Here is a 24,178-nt window from a genome sequence, read left to right as displayed (position 1 = left end):
TAAGAGAAAGCCGAAACCGGTTTGGCTCAGTGGATAGAGCGTCGGCCTGCGGACTCAAGGGTCCCAGGTTCAATTCCGGTCAGGGGCGTGTGCCTTGGTTGCGGGCACATCCCCAGTGGGGGGGTGTGCAAGAGGCAGCTGATCGATGTTTCTCTCTCATCGATGTTTCTGGCTCTCTATCCCTCTCTCTTCCTCTCTGTAGAGAATCAATAAAATATATTTTTTAAAAAATAAGAGAAAGCTCTCCCTTACAGTATAATGCCAACTAATAAATGTAGAAGAAATGGTTATAAATGGAGTTAGAAAATCATCCCCCCTTGAGGGTGGGCTGAATCAAGTAGAACTGAATATAGCAAAAGTAACGGTATGTCACTTTCTAAATTATGTTTACAAAAAGAGTGTGGCTTCTATCTTGTTTTTCCTCTCTGGCTCTCTCCTTACTTTCTCTGATAGAAGCCAGATGTTATATTTTGAGCTGCCGTGGAGAGCTCCACGTGGCAAAGAACTGAGGTAGGTCTTCAGGTAGTAGCCGGCAAGAAATTAGAGCCTTGCCCAGCAGGTGGGGCTCAGTGGTTGAGTGTCAACCTATGACCAGGAGGTCACAGTTTGATTCTCGGACAGGGCACATACCCAAGCTGCAGGCTCATGATCCCCAGTACAGGGCATGCACGAGGCAGCCGATCAATGATTCTCTCTCATCATTAATGTTTCTATCTCTCTGTCCCTTTCCCTTCCTCTCTGAAATCAATAAAAAGATTATTTAAAAAAAATAAGCTAGGGCCTTCATTTCAACAACCATGAGGAACTGAATCTCACCAATAACTATGCACTGAGCCAAACCGGTTTCGGCTCACCAATAACTATGTAAGAGAGATTAGAAGTAGCTCCTCCCTCAGTCGAGCCTTCAGATAAGACAGCAGCCCTAGCAGACACCTTGATTACAGCCTTGTGAGAAACTTTGAGGCAGAGGCATCCAGATTACTGACTCACAAAACCTATGAGATAATTGTTGTTTTAAGCTATAGTCAGATTCCTGACCCACAAAACAAATGAGATGATTGTTGTTTTAAGCCACCAAGTTTTAGGGTAATTTGTTACACAATAATGGATAATTTATATGCTACTGAAAATGCCTAGTTTAAATATAATCACAAAGAAACATAAAACAAACCAGAATTAATGGCATTGTGAAAAATTAATGGCTTATAGTCTTTAAAAAATATCAGTTTCATAAAAGACAAAGTGAGGCTGAAGAACTATTTTAGATTAAAGTTATCTAAAGAGACATGACAACTAAATACAATGTATGATCCTGGACTTGAAAGAATATCCTTGTTCTTAAGAAATTCACAATAAAGTGTTTAGGATTAGAGACATCATGCCTACAACTTACTCTCAAATCCTATATAATAAAAGCCTAATATGCAAATCAACCAAACAGTGGAATGACTGGTCACTATGAACTGACCACCAGGGGGCAGACACTCAATGCAGGAGCATCCCACAGGGGGAGCTCCAGTCAGCCAGAAGCCGGTTCATGGCTGGCCAGTGCAGTGGCAGTGGCAGGAGCCTCCACAGCAGCACTAAGGAGCAGCGAGCAAAGTGGTAGGGAGCAGCAAGCAGGTGGGCGGTAAGGAGCGAGGGGCCCTTGACTGCGAGAGGTATGTCCGCCTGCTGGCTCAGGCCCACTCCCTAAGCCAGCAGGCGGACATCCCCTGAACTGTGAGAGGGCACAGGCCAGGCTGAGGGACCCTCCCCCCTCCAGTGCATGAATTTTGTGCACCAGGCCTCTAGTGGTTTATAAAAAATAACAACATGTGTGTACACACACATAAATACTTATACACATGTGTAAACACACAAATATATATGAAAATGATAAAGAGAATGAAAAAGAGGGATGATAAAGGAAATATAGCAAAATACAAAATATTAACAATAGATGTATCTGGATGAAGGATATATTGTTCTTTGCACAATTCTTGCAACCCTTCTGTAAATTTTAAATATTTTCAAAAAGAAAAGTTAAAAAGAGAACTTGCTGTGAGACCACCTATCAAAATTACAAACCTATTTACTCTTTGACTCAGCAATTTCACTTCTGGGAATTCATCCCACAGATGTACTGCATATGTGTAAAATAATGCAGGTACAAAGCTATTGAATGCATTTGATTGTAAAAATCAATGATTGGAAACAACCCAAGTATCAATTTACTAATCAGGAGACTGATTAATATCACATTGGAATTCTAAATGGCTTTTAAAAAAATAGCTTTCTTATGTATTACAATGGAAATGTTTTTAAAGTATATATTGTAGAGTGAAGAAAGCAAGATATAGGACAGTGTATAGTATGTTATCTTTTTTGTAAGAAAAGTGGGGAAATAAAAATGTATATCTATATTTGCCCATATTTGCATAAAGAAATGCTGAAAGGATACTTAAGAAATTAATAAAATGTTTACATAGGAGGCAGAAGGAAACAGAGGTGGAAAAGGAGTTGGACAGGAATGGGAATGAGATAATATATATCTATTATATTGTTTTGATTTTCAAATCATGTAAATGTGTTTCCTATCCTAAAGTAAATAAAGGAAATTACTAAGATTGAGGTAGATGGCAGACCTATAAAGATGCAAATGAAAAGATGTCCCTAAGATATTATTAACTGGGAAAAGCAAGTTGCAGAACAATATATGGGGTGTCCCAAAAAATGCAGACACATACTTTGAATAATTATAAAGGCAGTGTTTATTACAATACATTTCATTTTCAAAACTGAGCTATCATCTATTAAAGTGTGTATACATTCTGGGGGACATCCTGTATATACTATAAAATGATCCCTATTGTACAAAAAAACCACATACCTTTATATATACAAAAATGCTTGTAGTAATCAGATATTAACAGTAGTGACTTCTTGGGGATGAGTCTGGAGGCAAGATGAGGATGTAGAGGGAATCTGATGTTTTATTTTTTTAAATTGCAGTATTGTTTACATATAGTGAACTCAATGTGTTTTGGCAAATATATGCATCCATATTATCCACCTCTTTATTAAAATATGGAAAATTTCTGCAGCAACCTGGATGGAATTGGAGAACATTATGCTAAGTGAAATAAGCCAGTCAATGAAAGAAAAATACCACATGATCTCACTCATTTATGGATAATAAAGAATATTATAAACTGTTGAACAAAAAGATAGATACAGAGACAGTAAAGCATCAAACAGACTGTCAAATTACAGCGGGAAGGTTAGGGAGAGGTGGGGGAGATAAGAGATCAACCGAAGGACTTGTATGCATGCATATAAGCATAACCAATGGACACAAAACTTTGGGGGGTGAGGGCATGTATGGGAGTGGGGTGGGGGGGCAATGGTAAGATATGTACACATATAATACCTTAATAAAAAAAAGAAAGAAAAAAAATATGGAAAATTTCTGTCCCCCCTAGGGGAAAAGAAGTTCTGCCATCATTTGGTAGGTATGGTAGAAGTTCTGCCACACTACTAGTTTAAACTTAAAGTGCTTAATTACTGACTTAATTAATTCAAGAAATATTTAGAGCTTAACAATATCAAGCACTGTTTCAGGCCTTAAAATGGAGCATGAAAAAAAATAAATTTTGGCCATCAAAATTTTGGGGAAACAGAGCTAACACATTGATGAAGAAACAAATATATATCAGATGAAAGTCATAGAACAAACAGTAGTATCTTTTTAATATGGTTACTGAAGACTGTAAGATGTTTAAGGTGTGTATTGGTATACAATCTTCCAACAACTTTATGATTATCCTAAACATTTCTTATCTAAAATGTTATTGTTTGTAAGCCAAAAACAGATGGTGAAGAAAACTGAGCTTAAATACTTCCATGGAAAGCATACTAACAAGTAAAAGAAAATTAAATAACAACAAATTAAAATGCCTGATAAGTTTTAACCCAAACAGAATCCCGGAGGCAGAAAAGAACTGGGCACCAGGACCAGTCTGAAGAGTGTGGTGAGCATGAATTAGAAACAGTGAGATTCTGCCAGTGCTGGATATGTTTTATTTTTTAAATATGCTTTTATTGATTTCAGAGAGGGTAAGAGAGTGATAAAAAACATCAATGATGAGAGAGAAGCATTGATTGGCTGCCTCCTGCATGCCCCACACTGGGGACCAAGCCCACAACCCTGTCATGTGCCCTGACCAGGGAATCAAACTTTGACCCCCTGGTTCATAGGTTGATGCTCAACCACTGAGCCACACCATCCAGGCTGGATGTTTTTAATAGTGAAAAAGAGAGCAGGAAGAAAAATAAAACAGGGGTAGCTCTGCCATGAGCCCCAAAACATACCAGTGTAGAGCTATCAGGAATCTTACCATGCTCAGCCTGGTAAGGATCTACCCATCTGAAGGGATTTTCGCAATGGAAGAAATAAAAGTAAAAGAATGCTAACCATATATCCAACCACACCCTTAATATCTGCACTTGGATGTTTCTCAGGATCTCACACTTAACATGTTCACAGCTCAACTCTTGATGTCTCTGAAATCTACCCTTCACTAGTCTTCCACATTTTATGAAATGGTACCTTTGTCCATCCAGTTCCTAAATTCAGAAACCTGGAAACGACTCAATCCCTCCTCTCTTTCATCTACTGTATTTATTCAGTCAGTGGTATTTTATTGAGAATTTACCACTTGCCAGGCAATGATCTTGCCAGACACTGGGGACTATAATAACCAAAATAGTCCCTGCCCTCATGGAGTTTACATTCCAGCCATTCCATTATTGTCTTGTTGAATCTATTTCTCCACTCCATCCATTTATTTCTATATTCACTGATTTCCTTTTAATCTGTTCCAACTCTGTTTCTTACCAGGAATATTGCCATAATCTCCCATCTGTTATCCCTACTTTCACTTATAACCCTCATAAATCAAGTCACCTAACAGCAGCCAGGGTAATGTTTTAAAAATTCAAATCATATTTTGCCACTGTATTATTTAAAACCTTTCAATAGCTTCTAAATTCAAGCATACTTAGAATAAAATCCAGGATATTTCATATAGTTTACACGGCTCTACTTATTTTCCATTTCTAGCCTCCCTAACCCTTTTCAGTTGATCACCTTTTCATTTTTTATGACCTTTACACATGCTGTTCCCTCTGCCTGACATTTTCTTCTTTAATCTCCTTGTTACCTAGCTAACTTCTACTCATCCATCCTTTAAATCTCACTCTAAATATCTCTTCCTGAAAGAAGCCTTCCCCAACTCTTTGGACTGTGGTAGGCCTCCCTATTACAAACTCTCCTAGCATCCTTGTTTTTCTCTGTGGTGGCATTTATCAGACTTGTAAAAGACCATATCTTAGAATGGGGCCCATTAAGGCAGGAATCATACCTGCCTTGGTCACTACTGCACCCTTGGCATCTAGGACAGTGCCTTGCATAAAGCAAGCAGTTAATAAATTCATGAAAGAACCACTCACTACTAGACTTGGGGCAGGCTCTTGTTTTTGTGGGGGGCTCTTTGAACCTATACACTGCAGAGAATGGGAGCCTGGACTTATGGAGAGGTGGTTTAAGTTTATGCTATCTCCTCTCACATGATGGTCTCATACAGCATAAGAATAGAGCACCCCGGACCTCTTTTTCTTCAAAAGCATATGGAATGTACAAAAATATATTACTTTTTCTGTAAACTAGCAATGAGCAATCAGAAAATAAAACAAAAATGCAATTACAGTAATATTCAAAACCATCAGGTATGTAGGAATAAGTTAATGAAAGATATTTAAGGGAGAAACCAAGATGGCGGCATAGGTAAACACCTGAACTTGCTGCCTTGCACAACAACTTCAAAACTACAACTAAAAGATAAAAATGGACATCATCCAGAACCACAGGAAGGCTGGCTGAGTGGAAATTCTACAACTAGAAGGGAAGAGAAAAGCACACTGAGACTCAGAGGAGCTGCAGAAGTAAAGTGCAGAGGTACGGAGGCATGCGCAGAGAGGGCTGGCAACTGAGTACGCGGCTGGCTTTTTCAATCCGCAGGGAGACACAAGCTCCCAACTGCTCTGAACTCCAGTTCCAGGTGAGACTCTGGGGACCCAGACTCATACTGGGAGAAACTGGACTGTCTGGCAGTGGGCGGAACGCGAGGGCGGCTTTCTCTCGGAGGTACTTGCAGCAATTACCAAGGGACACTGAGACCTGGGGCCTCTTAGGGCAGGGCTGACGGGAAGCCATTGCTGTTTGCTCTGCCCTGAGACTCTGCCCCATCCAAACTGTGCTCAGAGGCTTTTGCATATAAATGGCCTGGTCCTTTGAAATCTAAACTTACCTAACAAACTGCAGCTGAGTCAGAGAGACCCAGAACATCCAAAAGAAGGCCCAAGGTCCCACGGCAGCTTGCATTGCTTCACACCTGGGCCTCATCTGGGCACCTCCAAAACCCAAACAAAGAAAAGGAATCTGCAGATCTCTCCATAGCTCCTGCTGGGTGGCCCCAGGCAGAGGCTAAATTAGCACCTCCTTGGAGATCCAAGAGCCAGTGTACCCAGGGGTCAGAGTAGGACCATCCAGATTACAGTGCCTCAGATCCATAAGGGACACATTCAGGGGGCAGATTTAGTGACCACCAAAGCCCCACTGAAGCAAGTGTTGCCTCATAAAGGTGTCTCCAGCACAGAAGTTCTCCCATTGTAGACACAGCTGATCCTCACAGCCAATTGGCCTAGAGGTCAATTCCTCCCAGTGATACCAACAACAATCAAGGCTTAACTACAAGACTGTGCACACAGCCCACAAAGGGGTGCGCCAAGAGTGTCCACCTCAGGTAACTGGTGAGGCTGAGCCACTGGGCCCTATAGGACACCTAGCACACAAAGCCTCTCTATCAACTCAGGGGAGCAGCCAAAATGCGGAGACAAAGAAACAGGTCACAAATGAAAGAAATGGAGGAAAGCAAACTACTGGATATAGAGTTCAAAACCATGGTTATAAGGTTTTTCAAGAATTTTCTAGAAAAGGCTGATAAATTTAGTGAGACCCTCGAGGATATGAAAAGGGACCAACTAGAAATTAAGCATACACTGACTGAAAGAAAAAATAATATACAGAGATCCAACAGCAGACTAGAGGATCGCAAGAATCAAGTCAAAGATTTGAAATACAAAGAAGCAAAAAACACCCAACCAGAAAAGCAAAAAGAATCCAAAAATATGAAGATAGTGTAAGGAGCCTCTGGGACAACTTCAAGCGAACCAACATCCGAATTATGGGGGTGCCAGAAGAAGAGAGAGAGCAAGATACTGAAAACCTATTTGAAGAAATAATGACAGAAAACTTCCCCCACCTGGTGAAAGAAATAGACTTACGAGTTCAGGAAGCGCACAGAACCCCAAACAAAAGGAATCCAAAGAGGACCACACCAAGACACATCATAATTAAAATGCCAAGAGCAAAAGACAAAGAGAGAATCTTACAAGCAGCAAGAGAAAAACAGTTAGTTACCTACAAGGGAGCACCCATACGACTGTCAGCTGATTTCTCAACAGAAACTATGCAGGCCAGACGGGAGTGGAAATAAATATTCAAAGTGATGAATAGCAAAAACCTACAACAAAGATTACTCTACCCAACAAAGCTATCATTCAGAATTGAAGATCAGATAAAGAGCTTCACAGATAAGAAAAAGCTAAAGGAGATAATCACCACCAAACCATTATTATATGAAATGCTGAAAGGTATTCTTTAAGAAGAGGAAGAAGAAGAAAAAGGTAAAGATAAAAATTATGAACAACAAATACATATCTATCAACAAGTGAATCTAAAAATCAAGTGAATAAAAAATCTGATGAACAGAGTAAACTGGTGAATATAATAGAATCAGGGGCATAGAAAGGGAGTGGACTGACAATTCTCGGGGGGAAAGAGGTGTGGGAGTGTGGGAAGAGACTGGACAAAAATCATACACATATGGATGAGGACAGTGGCGGGGGGTAAGGGCAGAGAGTGGGGTGGGAACCGGGTGGAGGGGAGCTATGGGGGAGAAAAGAGGAACAATCGTAATAATCTGAACAATAAAGATTTATTAAAAAAAGAAAGATATTCAAGATATCTACACTGAAAACGATAAAACATTTTGGTTTTTAAAAAAATATTTCTATTGGTTTCAGAGAGGAAGGGAGTGGAAGAGAGAGATAGAAACATCAATGATGACAGAGAATCATTGGCTGCCTTCTGCATGCCCCCCACTGGGGATCAAGCACGCAACCGGGACATGTGCCCTTGACTGGAATCAAACCCAGGACCCTTCAGTCCACAGGCTGATGCTCTATCCACTGAGCCAAACCAGGGAGGGCGATAAAACATTGTTGAGAGAAGTTATAGAAGACCCAAGTAACTGGAAATATATACTACTCTCATGGATTGGATGTCTCAATATTGTTAGGATGATCCCTCCCCTAATGAATGAATAGATTCAGTGCAACCTCATTCAAAATCATTGCAGGCTTTTCCCCTCTGGAAAGTGACAAGATTATTTTAATTTATTTGGAAAGACAAAGAACCAAGAATAGTCAAAACAATGTTGAAAAAGAAGAAAGTTGGAAGACTTACCTACCTGACTTCAAGACTTACTATAAAGCTACAATAGTCAAGACAAGAGGATAGACAAATAGATCAATGGTACATGGTAGAGAGTCTAGAAATAGACCCACATATAGCAAATGATTTTCTTTTTAAAATAATTTTATTGATTTCAGAGAAGAAGGGAGAGGGAGAGATAGAAACATCAATGATGAGAGAGAATCATTGATCAGCTGCCTCCTGCACACCCCCTACTGGGGTCGAGCCCACAACCCAGGCATGTGCCCTTGACCGGAATTGAACCTGGGACGCTTCTTTCCACAGACCGATGTTCTATCCACTGAGCCAAATCAGCTAGGGCTCAATCAAATGATTTTCAACAAGTTTATCAAAGCTATTCAACAGGAAAAGGAAAATCTTTTCGACAACTGCTGCTGCAAAAACTGGGCATCTATATGGAAAAATAGAACCTCAACCTTTACCTCCTACCACATGTAAAAGTCAATTTTAAATAAGGTGAATTGCTACCTCCTACCACATGTAAAAGTCAATTTTAAATAAGGTAAATAGAAGAGTCAATAGTTATCAAATATGTGCCTTTTGCTCACCAGGAATATTAACTGCTCCCTCTAAAATACTGCTGAGCAAGTATTACACAAGATAAAGCCAATACATGCAAATGACATATATTGGCGGAGATGCTTGCCTATTCTTGGTTTCCAAGCTTTAGCAAAGTCTTCAGGTGAGCATCAGAATCCACATTGAAGATGCCAAATTATCTGATTTGCTAAATTCCTTTTAGAGACCAACATCCAGGTAGCATCCATATAATAAAAGCCTAATATGCTAAGGATCCAGTCATCCGGTCGTCCGTTCAACCAATCAAAGCATAATATGCTAATGAGATGCTAACTGCTCAACAGCTTGCTATGATGTGCACTGACCACCAGGGGACAGATGCTCCAATCAGTAGGTTAGTTTGTTAGTGGGGTCTGACTGATTGTGACTGAGCAAGGAGCGGGCCTAAGCCATCAGTCAGACATCCCCCGAAAGCTCCCGGATTGCGAGAGGGTGCAGGCTGGACTGAGAGACCCTCCCCACCCCCTGAGTGCATGAATTTCATGCACCAGTCCTCTAGTTTGTAATAAAAATGACATAGCATACATGGACAACAATATGGAACACTACCATGACTAATCAATCAGACACACTTTTATGCATCTTACTACTAATATTATCTTTCTCTTGTCTTACCAGTAATTCTCCTTCCACTCTTTTCAGTTTCCATATTATTCACTTTAACTAATTTCACTTTCCAAAAGTTACTCTTTTCTTTTCTTTTTTTGTTTATTATAGTTCAGACTTCAAGCTTCTAAATCACTGACAGTGACATATAAAGGGGAATTTTATATGTGAATATTATTCCATAATTTTTGAAGTGTTTGTAAACTGCAAGTTCAGTGAAAAGCTATGCTAACATTATTTGGATCCATTGTATGATCACCTGATTACAAGGAACAGTCCATATCCAGCATTCTGCTAGTTCAAATTCACTTAAAGCATTTGAATTAGCCACAGTGGAGTAGGAGATATGGCCGGTGGGTCTCATGTTGGGATCCGAGGTGCAGACTTAGGCAATGGAGGCACCAGGAGGGTTGTTCTTGACCACATGGACCACATAGGCAGCCTGGTGGAAAACTGGCACATTGTTGTTGATGTCACCAATGTGTAGGGTGATGCTTCTGTTAGTGGTCATGACAGTGACATTGTACTCTAGGGTTTGCTCCAGGTCCAGGGCCCCATCTGTTACAAGCTTGTAGTAATTATTCATGGAAGATTAAATTCTGAAAGGTGTATTTTCTTGTATCTCCCCATTTTCTCCCAAATCTAGATCCTGTGTTTTAAACAGAGCAATTACTGGCTAAGGTGCAGAATCTTTAGGAATCACTGTGGAAATAGAAGTAAAAATCACCTCTGGGACTTTGTCATTATCATCTAGAATTTTGATCTCAACTGCACTGGACAACCAGTTCCCCTCTGCTCCTTGCTTCTGAAACCATGGAATATTTTTTAATCTCTTTGTAGTCCAATGTACTTAAAGTGTTTATTCCTCCACTATGGTGATCAAAGCCAAACTGGATATGGGTACTCTGGGCTGCAAAGGCATAACTGATTTTCACTTTGAGGCCCTCGTCCAGGTCAGTGGCCCTCACCCTCACCCTGGATGCTGGGAAATGGCTTCTCAAAGACTGACCCTGTGTACATTCTGGCTAAAATGAGGGGTGGGAGTGTTGTAGTTGTGTTGCTTCCAGGTAATCCTCATCATCTAACGCTACAGGGCTAAGTGATGTGAGCTTTGCTTTTCCAGGTCTAGTAGCTTCTTTAACACAAGTTCAGTGTGTTTGTTTCTATTGTTTTCTTTTACTTGAAGACAAATATAGAGTTGCTGCTAAGGCGGTAATTTTGTAAAGGAATTGCTTCCAACATCAGGATCTTCTGTAGATTCTATTGCGAATTTTGCTCCAGGCTGGGTCAATTCACATATATAACTAAAAACACTTCTGCTGAACCAGGGGGTATTATCATTTACATATTGAATATTTATATTAATGTGAAAAATAATTAAAGGATTTTCAACTACTGTTTCTAAACATATGATACAAACTCTAGCATGTCGTCATATTCACTCCAGGTCCATCTTGTTACTCACAAGTAAGTCTCCATTTTCTTCACTTGGAGTGAAGTATCCATTTTCTTAATTAACCCATAGCTTCTGAATGGGTAAGCCTTGGACATAAATCCCCAGATATTTGGCAAAGTCTGACTAAGAAAGTCATCCAGTAGAAACCTTATGGAAACTCCTCATTTATCATTGTTTTCACATTGGCTAATAGCGGTGCTCTGAGTCCCTACTCTAGAATTGTAGCCTGAAGAAATCAGAGGTTGAGGTTCTGAAGAGTTGAGAGCAATGAGAAACAGATGTTTCTCACTGGAACTTGCAAGTTGAAATGCAGTAGTACAGTCTTATTCATGTGATTAAGTATTCCTGGGAATTTATATCCTCAGTAACTGCAGTATATGAAGTCAAAGCAATGACTTCTTTTTATGTCCTCCTGATGTTTAAGAATATTTTTTAGGCTGAGTCTCTCTTTTTATTTTATTTTATTTTGGGGATGGGAGGGTGGGGGTGTCTTTTTTTCATACAACACAGTCTCAGGATAAACTATTGGCCGAATCTTCAGTTGCAAACATATAGAAAGCTTCTAAGAAGTGTCACCATATGGAAATCTCATGGACTTAAAAGTTTTGACAAATCCCCAGTTCTTTAGCTTTGTACAGATAGGTCAGAGAGCTTATTAGGAGTTCAATATAGAGGAAAAGCATGTGTAAACTAATTGGTATTGTAGTACAATTTTTTCCCCAGAGACCACTTTCTAATCATTGAACTCAAGCCTTTTATTTGAGTATTAAGAAGGTGTGTAAACTACTGTGTGAAATGCTCAAGACTTAAAGATAGGCCCACAGAGCTACTAGTACCACCACCCATCATGCCGTCTTTGCTGACATCATGCTCAAGTTCCTGGTTGGATTTACTTTTGGCAACCTGGTTGGAATGTGTCTGGCCCAAAATTATGACATGCCAAACCTGGCTAAAAAACTTGAAAGAAATTAAAAAGGACATGGATGCCAAGAAGAAACCCCCTAGTTCATGAGGCCAACTCCAGCACTGGCTCCAGGAAATCCTGACTCTACACTTCTCCAGGGCCTCCTTTACATCAGAACCAAAGCTTCTGTCTTCTGTTCAGTCTCAGCCTTTGCTTCGAGTACAAATGGGGCCACAAGTTAAGAACTGTGCTTACTTTCCCAACATCCTTACCTCTTCCCTTCCTCCTTCTAGCACCTTGGAAGGTCCTAAGACTGGAATTGTGGTGCTAGATTAGTAAACATGACCTTTAAAAAAAGATAAATGAATATTGTCCTCAATATTATAGAGAGTAGATCTTTTAAAAATATTTTTATTGATTTCAAAGAGGAAGGGAGAGGGAGAGAAACATCAATGATGAGAGAGAATCATCGATCAGCTTCCTCCTGCATGACCCCCACCAGAGATTGAGCCTGAAACCCAGGCATGTGCCCTGACCAGAATTGAACCATGTCCTCCTGGTTTATAAGTAGACATTCAACCACTGAGCCACACGGGCCACGCCAGAGTAGATCTTTTAATGACTTCTCTAAGAGAAAGTTTGGAGGTACTGATTCCTTTTGCATATAGATAAATTATTTTATTTGATTCTATGGTCTATCTGATGACAATTTCTTCACACTTTCTATACCAGAGCTCTTCCCATTTGGTATACAGAAAACTCATATCCTTTGATATAATTTCATTGCTGGAGCCAGAGAAATTATCAACAAATATCCTAAAGCTAGGATTAATATTTTGCATAGCCATTAGCTTAAACTCACACAGTCCAAATAAAATCAACTCCAACTTTCAGGGTTGCTAATCCATTTTCCAGTTAAATCATCCTAGCAATCCTAGTGGGGTAAATCGGCCATTTGAATAATAGGTTCCGTGTTTAGGTTACACTATGGTTCAGATAGAGAAAAATTAACACTCATAAAATTGTCCCATCCAATAAATTATTTTCCCTATCTTTTATGACCACAAACAGGGGCTTCTCAATCAAGAATGTTTCTAGGCACTTAAGATTTTTAAATTAGCTTTCATAATAATTTTAGAACAGTTTTACTTCCACCCATAGGTTATCCCTTAGTACCATGTGGAGAAGCACACACATCATTATTACTTTTCCCAACAGAATGTTATGTGTGCTGACATTAAAAGCATGACTCCTTTTATTAACAATGTAAAAAAATGGCTACTGCTAATTAAGTACATATTACGTATGAAGCATGTTATGAACCAGTGATATGTTATCATTAATCCTCACCACAGTTTTACAAATTATATATTGTAATCCCCATTATGCTGAAGCTGAAAGAGATTAAATAACTTGTCAAAGGTGATACCGTTAGGAGTTACCTCATTGCAAAGCTGCTATTTTTCCATCAGACTACATTTTAGAATACTGATATCAGGTAATCCCTAGAGTGCATACATTTGTTCATTCATTCACTTAACAACCATTTAATGAAGCCCATTTAGCTCAAACTGGAAGCATAGTTAAGATTACTGATACTTGAGATATAGCCTATGGGTCATGATTAATCATTGCTCTTACTCTTAAGGATTATCACTAAATCAGGTAAAATGAACAGAAGTCAGCATATTTGGACAATACTAGGTTAGCCTCCCAAATAATTTCTGTTGTGTGCTCCATCTTTCCTTCAGAATTGACTACCATATGAAAACTGGCACTGTGATAAACATTTTGATAGCTTTTACAAAACTACAGGAGTGACATTGCCCTCTATTCCCCTCAAAATTACTTAGAAAGCTATTTAAATTCCATTTGTAAGTTAATGTTTACACAAAGTTTGCGTATTTAGGTATACTCAAAACTTCCTTTAAAAAAATCATACACAAATAGAACCACACTGTATCTCTGGATTATTTTTTTTTGTCTTGGTTGTCAAGAAGCATAAAGTTGTATGTGAATCTTAGTAACAGTCTCATTCTAGGGCCATTTGATTTTCTTTCTTTCTCTAAATGTTTTTCAATCTCTTTTATAAGTCTAGGGTTTAATTAACTATTGTATTTTTGAAAGTAGATAGGCAACAAATAAAGAAAGAAAACAATAAGGATGTTATTCCCTACTTTATACCAAAGAAACCAGGCTTCTCATAGGTTCCAGAAATGTTTTCTCATGAATAATGTACGTTAGCATTCAATTTCTGTTCAATATTCTACAATAAGGATAATTTTTTTCAGGAAACATTTAGAATCTGTGCACGTCCCAGAAAATATTCCATGAGTGTGAACGTTGTGGGAAATTTAACATAAGAAAAGAGAATTACTGCAAATCCAACAAAGTGCCAAAAAATGTGCTCAAAACACAATTTGTTAACTCTCAGTGTTCCACAAAGTCATCATTAAAATAATCAGTGTGGATAAAATGGGCAAAAGAAATATCTAAACTGGAAACACATACAGACATTATATTCCCGAAATCTATAATGGGGGTGAAAAAACCCATCTCTTCAGTTTTTCCTCATGAGAACACTTATGCATTTGCGTATTTCAGTGAGAAAGTTTTAAGTAAGAAATAAATTCACCATATTTGGAAGTTCAAGAATGATTTGAAACCATGAAATGAGTTAGCACACTGAGAAAGTATAAATGTGTGTGTCTCTAATGACCAGAAGGAATCATTGCACTTCAGAAGAAACTAAATGCACTTTATGAATTTGTAGCCATTTAAGGTGTAGTTGAAGTCAGTCAATTTATAAATTTATTTAAAATATCATTTATCATTTTCATCGAATTAGATTTACCTCCTGGAGAAGAATTTGAGTTCTTAACAGATAAATTGGCATCAGATGTTCAATATAAAACTCTTGTATGGCCAATGGGAAATAAGACCAACTAAAAGCAGGAAGAATTTTATAGTTTGTTAATTAAATTAGTGAAACTAGACAGTTTCTTAACAAGTACTTTATAAAGTGGATACAGCCCGTCCCACATGGCTCAGGGGTTGAGCATCGACTTATGAATCAGAAGGTCACAGTTTGATTCCCGGTCAGGACACATGTCCGGGTTGCAGGCTCGATTCCCAATGTGGGGTGTGCAGGAGGCAGCCGATCAGTGATTCTCTCTCATCATTGATGCTTCTATCTCTCTCTACCTCTCCCTTCCTCTCTGAAATCAATAAAAAATATTTAAAAAATAAAGTAGATTCAAATTTTTTATATAACATACACAAGTACATAAAAATTTGTTATAAATAAGGTGTGAGGGAAGGCCTGAGGGAAAGCGGAGGGGTTGTCATTGGTGTCTGCCATGTATACATAACTTTATTAGTATCTGCTTTATAAATTCCCAATACATACTCATCACCTATAATAAGAGATATTTTGCTCAAAGCTCAGAGAAGAGTATTTGATATGGACTCACCTGAATTAATGCATGATTATCTCTAGAAAACACTGAATCACCTGACAGCAAAAGAGGCTCGCTTTTCCCACAGCTCTCCTGGCTGATGAGTGTGTCCGCGTAGTTGGGCTGGGGGAAGATCAGGTGACTCTTTCCGGAGTCCGCGGTGAGGGAGACCTCATGGGAATAGGTCTGCAGGAAAGCCTGGACCCCATCCACGCCCACAAAGTGGGAAGCGGGCACTCCTGAAAACCCACTTTCCGGAGCCTGGAGCAGGCGCAATTTGTGCCAGCGCCTCAATCTGAGTGCCAGCAGCATGATGACAAAGGCAAGGAAGACACAAGAGACTGCAGCCACTGCCACTACCAGGTAGAGTGTAAGGCCAGAGTCCTCAGGGTTGGCGGGAGACTCAAGGCTACTTAGGTCTACCAAGACATCTGGGATTCTGTCGGCCACGGCCACAGTAAGGGTGACTGTGGCAGAGAGAGGGGGCTGGCCATGGTCCTGAACAGCCACCACCAGGCTCTGCTTGAGCGCATCTCTGTCCAGCAGGGCCCGCGCAGTGCGCACCTCACCCGTGTGCAGCCCCACCGTGAAGAGCCCTGGCTCGCTGGCCTTGAACAGGCGGTAGGACAGCCAGGCGTTCTGGCCTGAGTCTCTGTCCACTGCCACCACCTTGGTCACCAGATAGCCGGGCTCTGCGGAGCGGGGTGCCAGCTCCACGCCGGTAGAACCATCAGTGGGGAGGGCAGGGTACAGGATCTCAGGTGCGTTGTCATTCTGGTCCAGTACAAACAGGCTCAGGGACACGTTGCTGCTGAGTGGAGGGTCCCCGCTGTCCTGTGCCATCACGTGTAGTTGCAGGTCTCGGAACTGCTCATAGTCGAAGGAGCACAGCGCGTACAGGACTCCAGTGTCCGAGTTAATGGAGATGTAGGAGGACAGGGGAGCTCCCTGGACAGTGTCTTCTACCAGAGAGTAAGTGACCTGGGCGTTCTCTCCATAGTCGGGGTCGTAGGCGGTCACGGAGACTATAGAGGCTCCTCTGGGGTTGTTCTCGGGGACATAGGCGGTGTAGAAGGCATGAGAGAAGGCGGGTGGGTTGTCGTTGGTGTCTGCGACATTCAGTAAGATGTGAGTTTTCGTGGACAGGGGTGGACGTCCTTTGTCAGTGGCAGTCACCGTGATATTGTAGCTAGGGACCAGTTCTCGGTCTAGGAGTGTGTCTGTCACTAAACTATAGTAAGTTCCATAAGACTTTTCTAATTTAAAGGGCAGATTCTCTTGGATAAAACAGACCACCTGTCCATTTTCCCCAGAGTCTTGATCATTTACATTTAAAAGGGCGACTAATGTCCCTTTCGGAGAGTTTTCCATAATGGAGCTGGAGAGAGAGGTGACAAGTACTTCAGGGGCATTGTCATTCACATCCAAGACTGTGATGAAGACTTTGGCTCCCGCAGAATATCCTGCGTTATCCGTTGCTTGCACTTCCATCTCATAGAATCCTGATTCCTCGTGGTCCAGCTCCCCTTTTGTTGAAATTGTCCCTAAATTACAATTCAGCTCGAAAAGTTGGGCCGCCTTGTTGTCCACATACCGGAAGGAATACATCACTTCCGCATTGGCTCCTTCGTCAGGGTCGGTGGCGTTCACCAGCAGCAGCGTGGTGCCCACAGCCGCGTTCTCGGGGACGCTCACGCGGTACTCGGGCTGCGCGAACGCTGGGGCGTTGTCGTTCGCATCCAGGACCGTCACGCGGATGCGCGCGCTGCCAGTGCGCACTGGGTCGCCACTGTCGGAGGCCAAGAGAACCAGCTGGTGAACCGCCTTTTCCTCGCGGTCCAGGGCGCGCTCCAGCACCAATTCTGGGTACTTGTTCCCATCTGCTCCGCTTTGAACCGCCAGGGAGAAGTGAGTATTGTTACTGAGCTCGTAGCTCTGGAGAGAGTTTCTCCCGATATCCGGATCCCAAGCGTGGGGAAGGGGGAACCGCATCCCAGTGGCTGCGTGTTCACTCATTTTTATTTCTAACTCACCTTCCCGGAAGGAGGGGGCATTATCATTAATGTCCCTCACTTCTACCACCACCCCGTATATTTTCACTTTATCCTCCATCAAGATCTCCAGATTTAGTTGACACTTTATGGCCCCCATACAGAGCTCCTCCCGGTCTATCCTGCCCGCGGTGACCAAGCTGCCGCTTCGGGGATTCAGAGCGAAAAGTTGCGTCCTACCTCCGGAGACGATGCGGACTCCGCGCTCCTGCAGTTCCCGGGCCTCCAGCCCCAGATCCCTGGCGATGTTGCCCACCTTAGAGCCTTTTTCCAGCTCCTCGGGAACTGAATAATGGATTTGGGTGCATCCAGGTTCCCACAGAATCCCCAAGAGAACTCCCAGCAGGACCAGCCCTTTGCAGTCCTGGTGCAGTGGCACAGGAATCATTGTCACTTTCCTGGAGAATTATTTCCAGTTCTTCCCTTGACCACCGATGTCGATGTCAGGGTCGCTAGGTCCGTCCTTAGAATCCGGCAGCTGGGGCACCAGAGCCCCTCCGTTCAGTTTCCTCCCAGTCCAGGAGGAGATGGTTAGTTTCTGTCTGTGCTTTGTGCTTTAGGCGCGTGCACAGCGGCAGGAAGGATCGCTCTGCTTTTCTCTCCCTGATTGGTGAACAGCGGCGCTCAGAGTCCTAACCAATTACTGCACAATCTTGAACTCCGAGAAAAGATTTTTGGTTTTTAGACCTCAAATAGCTCCACCTACTGTTCTTCAAATAGGGATGGAAGTGGAGCCGATTAAAATAACATTTTTTTTTGTTTTAATAGAAACTTCAGGGAGCTTCTTTTTATTTCCCAAAAATTTTTTTCACACAGGGCCACTCTCCTAAGATTATTTTCTGTAGCTGTAGGCATATTATGATAATCCCATGAGCTTTTAAATGAACTTGAAATTTCTATACACAGTAATTTTATCCTTCATTTTAGTGCACCTGCGTTGACATCACCAATACCCCCCACAACATTCCTACTATGGGATACCTCCCTAGGACTTTTCCATGTTGAGAAATCATATGATAGAATAGTTTAAAATTACTCACTCAGCTATAAGTTGGGGCAAAAATTTTCATAGATTCTTAAATTTTTATAAACAAAAGAACTGCTTAAACAGGGTGTTGACATTTAAATTTAAAAAACAAGCTTTCACAATAATATGGAAACCTAAAAATAAGAAATGTGATTGTACACATTATGGAAATCACTGGAAGTTTATAGAAGACACATTACCATTTAACATTTTTAGAACAAAATCGAAACATTCCAACTTGCATTTACTGGAAATAAGGGTAGTACTCTATAATCTACTAATACATTCTATTTCGAAAGAATGTGCAGGAAAATTAGTAATCCAAAGAATAATATACACTTACCTTTTTCTGGGTAACAAACCTAATTCCAATTACTGATAATTATTAGCAATACATTTGGAAGCCCATTAAAATATAAGAAAAATTCTCACTGTTGTGCCTTCGTGAATGTAAATATTTATATTCCGAGGATAAGCACGTTTGGCTGGCCGACCATCAAATAATATATTTTTTTAATTGGGAAGAAATATACAGGTGGATTTGAGAAAAGAAAGGGCATAAAATTGATCTACTCACTGGGATTCAAAGAATCTCTAGCAAAAGTACCTGAATATTATAAAATCATTCCTAAGTCCCCCTTTAAAAGCCTTTTCTCATGCATTTTCCTCTTTGTAGTTAATAAAGAAAATTAAAGCAAACTATTTGCAGATGAAAGGCATTCATTGAAACTCTTGTGAGTAGAAGCAACAGAGTTAGAGCTTAACTTATTATTCTCCTCAGGGACACTTACTATCAAGGATGCTTCATTAGAAAGATCTTGTGGCAGGACCATTTCTGGCGTCATAGAGAGAAAATTAAACGTTTTTTGAGAATCCGAGGCAACATGCAGATTGTAGGAATAAGGCAAGGTTCCCTCGTTGTAGTTGGGAGAAACCCCTGGTCCAGTCTTAGTACAAAGACTATGCTGAAAGCAGCGCCAGGTAGCCAGGCTAGAGGAGCGTCGCAGGCGCACAGCAATGGCCAGAATCACCGCCAAGAGGAAGAGCACGGAGATCAAGGCCAAGGCCACCACCAGGTAAAATTGCAGCTCAGCCTGGGGGTCAGAAGGTGTGTGATGGTCGTTGAGATCTGGCAGTGCCTCTTGTACACTGTCCGCAAAGATCAGGTGAAGCGTGGCGGTGGCTGAGAGGGGTGGCTGTCCCCCATCGCGCACAGCGACCAGCAGCCGCTGGCGAGCCGCGTCCCTGTCGCCCAAAGCTCTGGCTGTGCGCACCTCGCCCGTGCGCAGCCCCAGGCTGAAGAGTCCGGGCTCGCTGGCCTGCAGCACGTGGTAGGACAGCCAGGCATTGTGTCTAGAGTCCGCGTCCACCGCCACCACCTTGGTGACCAGGTAGCCCGGCTGTGCGGCGCGCGGCACCGTGTCGAAGAGCGCAGAGCCGTCGGGCCCCAGCGCCGGGTACAGCACCCTGGGCGCGTTGTCGTTGCGGTCGCCCACCAGCACGCGCAGGCTCACGTTGGCGCTGAGCGCGGGCGAGCCCTGGTCGCGCGCCTGCAGCGTCAGCTCGAAGGCGCGCAGCTGCTCGTGGTCGAAGGCGCGCTGCGCGAACACCACCCCGCTGTGCGCGCTCACGGACACGTAGGACGACAGCGCCCGTGGCTCCAGGTCGCTGGCCACGATGGAGTAGGAGACCTGGCCATTGGGTCCCAGGTCGGGGTCGGAGGCGCTGACCTGCGCTATGGAGGCGCCGGGCGGGTTGTTTTCTGGCACGTGGACCAGGTAGGCTGACTGCTGGAAAACTGGGGCGTTGTCGTTGATGTCCCTGATGTGTAGGGTGACGCTTCTGCTGGAGGAGAGGGGTGGCTTGCCCCTGTCGATGGCTGTGATGGTGACATTGTACTCCGGGGTCAGTTCCCGATCCAGGGCCCCATCTGTCACCAGCTTGTAGTAATTGTTGGCGGAAGATTGAATTCTAAAAGGAACTTCCTCTTTTATGAGGCATATGACCTCCCCGTTTTCTCCGGAATCTTTATCATGTGTTTTGAACAAAGCAATCACCGTCCCGCGCTCTGCATCCTCCGTTATGGAACTAGACACCGAAGTGAACACCACCTCTGGGGCGTTGTCATTCTCATCTAGAATTTCAAGTATAATTTTACATTTGGTGGCCATGCCTCCGCCGTCCTTGGCTTCCATGATTATGGTATAACTGCTACTGAGTTCGAAGTCTATAGGGTTTTGGGATTTAATTTCTCCACTTTGATGGTCTAGCATAAACATACTTCCAACATCTCCTAGTATTTTGAAGGAGTACGTGATCTCCGCATTGATGCCCTCATCCTGGTCGGTGGCTGTCACCTTTAGCACAGAGGTGCCTGAGGGCAAGTTCTCTCGAAGGCTAACTCTGTACACCTCCTGACTGAACACTGGGGCGTTATCATTGGCGTCAGTAACCTCAATCCTAATTTGAGTGGTGCCGGTTCTGACCGGGTCACCTCCATCCACGGCTGTCAGGACCAGGAGATGGGAGCTCTGTTGTTCCCGGTCCAGGGGCCTTTCTAACACTAATTCCGGGGCATTCTTGCCTTCAGCTTTATCCTTTACCACTAGAGAAAAGTGCTCATTATAGCTGAGCTGGTAACTCTGGAGAGCGTGAGGCCCTACATCTGCATCTATTGCAGATTCCAAGTCAAACCGAGTTCCTGGAGTTGCAAGTTCATTGATTTGTAAAACAGTGCTATTTTGGGGGAAATGAGGTGGATTGTCATTTATATCTTCTATCATCACGTTTATGTGAAAAACATTTAGAGGATTCTCTGCTACAATCTCTAAGGGCACGACACACAGCGGGTTTTGAGGGCAGAGCGATTCCCGATCTATTCTGTCACTCACAAGTAAGTCCCCATTCTCCGTGTTTATGGCAAAGTATTGTCTCTCTGCACTAACTCTGAGGTTGCGGGTCGATAAATCCCGTACCCGCAGCCCCAGGTCCTTAGCGAGATTCCCCACTACAGAGCCCCTGGCCATTTCTTCCGGAATAGAGTAGCGGATCTGCTCGGAGAGCGCCCCGCAGAACAAAGGCAGCAGGAAGAGAAAGAGTACTTGCCACCGCCACGGGGTCCTGCTCCTCTGCTTCGCCCCAGTTCCCATCCTTCTGAGCCCTGCGGCAGCCTCTGGCATTGAGAAGATGCTTTCTTTACAGATTGTGTTTAAACATCTACTTCCACCGCGTAGAAAACTCAAGGCTCCCAGTTTGCAGGCATCCCAGTCGGTATTCCGGAATCAGATTTGCTGAGCAGTGAGCCGGAGTCCGGGCCCCTCTCCTTTCTACTTGCCTTTGTGACTGCGCAGAAAACACCCTGGATCCTGGACTCCAGCTCTTGCAGCACGTTGGCCAACAGCGGCGCTCGGAGTCTGCTTAGAAAACTGCAGGCAGAAGCCTTGCAAATAATGGGATTCGGTATACCAACAGCTGTGTTGGACTGATGTCTAGGAAAGGAGGCAGTTTGTGAGTTTTGGATGTGTCTGTTTCCCAGTGTTTGCTTCAAAAGAAAGTTACCTAGAGATGGGATCCTATAGAAGAGCCATAAAACCACCATTGAGAAAAGTTGGTCTTTTTCAAATCAGAGGCAGTGCAGATATTGGAAGAACAAAGCGAAGTCTTCTCTCCTGACTTAGAACAAAGACCACGTGAGAAAATAGCTCCACCAAGTGGTATGGGGAAATTTTGACAGCCATGAAATGACACCTAGTATTAGATTCAATCTTATGTGCAGATTAATTTCCCTCCTCCATTTATCAGGAAACTGGAGGAGAGCGTAAAGCTATATAGGTTGTACTCAGGATAAGGATGGCCAATGACATCAAGTCTTCCTTGTTACTTATAAAAAAGATTTATGAAAGGGATTGTTAAGTATTTTACACTTACATCATAAACAATATAAAAGTATACCATAGTAGGTTACCATAGGAATTTGATGTCATGAAATGTGAGGGTGTTTTATTTGTCCTTTTATTTAAATGGACCATATGTTGCACTTTATTACTACCTCTGAGTCAAAATAACCTTCTTAATCTCAAGTTTCAAAGCCAACTTTTTCTTTTTATTTTCCAAGACCTTGGTTGCCAGCTCCTAACTAGTTCAGACTACATTTTTAAAAACATGTTTTTATTGATTTTAGAGAGAGGGAGAGTAAAAGAGAGAAACATCAATGTGAAAGAGAAACATAGATCAGCTCCCTCTGAATGCTCCCCACTGGGGATCCAGAAACCCAGGCTTGTGCCCAGACCGGAATGGAATCTGCAACATTTTGGTGCAGGGAACAACACCTAATCAACGGAGCCACACTGGCTAGGGCTAGACTACATTTTAAAAATTATGGAACATCTCCCTCTTCCAGCAAAATACCTCATATCCCTTTTACTCATCTAATTTCAGTTCAAGTAAAATGTGCTAAATCTTTTTTCTCAGTTTGGAATTCCACAAGCATAATTCTATCCTAGATGCTCGAAACACACTAACATTTTCTTGACTTCAAGACAAATTTAGGCATTTGTTGTAAGACTTTCCTTTCCTACAGTTGAAATTCTTTTCACCCAAACATTAGATACTCTATGTAGAGTTAATTACTAAGGCCAACTCCTAAATGAGAAAGGAAAACTGGAAAGGGAACATGAATATGCTAGTAATTGGACAGAATATCTAAAAGTAGTGGTGTGAGGGTGAGGAGCTGTAGTGATTATGGAGATGATTCCTATGGTCTAATACCCTAGATAGGTCTCCTCTCCTGGACTTTCTTAGACCTTGCTTCAGATAACACATGTGTTAGTAGGTAACTCCTAGGACTTCAATAACAAGTTGGTTATAAATATAAGAACTGAGTATACTTAGATATAATACAAAATGAGTTTATGAAGGAAATAAAGAGGGAGTCCATGATTTGCTGGTATATTGAAAACAAACAAAAATATCTAGAGGAATACCCACTCCATCTCTTATATTCACAACTATTCCATATGAATAAATCTGAAAAATGTAGACATGTTTAACAGATTTGAAAATAACTTTCTGAGAAGCACTGGATCAAAATTAAGCATTTCTGTGTCTTCACTCTTTAATAAAATCTTTAACACACACTAAAGTACAAGAATAAAAGGAAATAGCGACAGTTCAACAATTCAATTATTTCTTCAGAACTCTCTAATGCGCTAATTGTAGAAATAGAAAGATGTCTAGAACTTAAGGAAAAAAGTGTGTTCTACATTTCCTCTCACAAGGGAGTCTAGTAATTAAAAGGCAGTCAACATGTCTGTTTTGGTGGGATAAATTAATGAGACAAAGTTGAAATAATCAACAGGATCTAAACATATTACCAGACATCAAAAATGAAAATATAACTTCTTTTTGTGCTCAGAGAAAAGTTTACATGTGTAAATGTG

At 41.9% G+C, this 24,178-nt stretch overlaps 1 protein-coding gene and 1 pseudogene across 21 annotated transcripts in view; one reads left to right on the top strand and one right to left on the bottom strand.

Annotated features, from left to right (window-relative positions):
- LOC307099905 (protocadherin gamma-C4) overlaps positions 1–24,178 on the bottom strand; it is a gene marked incomplete at its 5' end in the record, with an annotated part of 162,285 nt that overhangs the window by 46,486 nt on the left and 91,621 nt on the right. Inside the window, one exon of one of the 20 annotated variants that reach the window (XM_079771986.1) lies at positions 19,532–22,257. The exons of 17 other annotated variants lie outside the window; for them this stretch is intronic. In XM_079771986.1, coding sequence (XP_079628112.1) covers positions 19,532–21,919 — 2,388 coding nt within the window. 2 more of the 20 variants (XM_079771993.1, XM_079771988.1) reach the window with 2 other exon arrangements.
- On the top strand, positions 9,083–13,807 carry LOC307099910 (short transmembrane mitochondrial protein 1-like; annotated as a pseudogene). The gene has a single exon. The product of its transcript is annotated as a short transmembrane mitochondrial protein 1-like (transcript).

This window comes from Cnephaeus nilssonii, assembly GCF_951640355.1.
Source record: "Cnephaeus nilssonii genome assembly, chromosome: 5".
Classification (NCBI taxonomy): domain Eukaryota; kingdom Metazoa; phylum Chordata; class Mammalia; order Chiroptera; family Vespertilionidae; genus Cnephaeus; species Cnephaeus nilssonii.
This window is presented reverse-complemented; position numbering and strand designations above follow the sequence as displayed.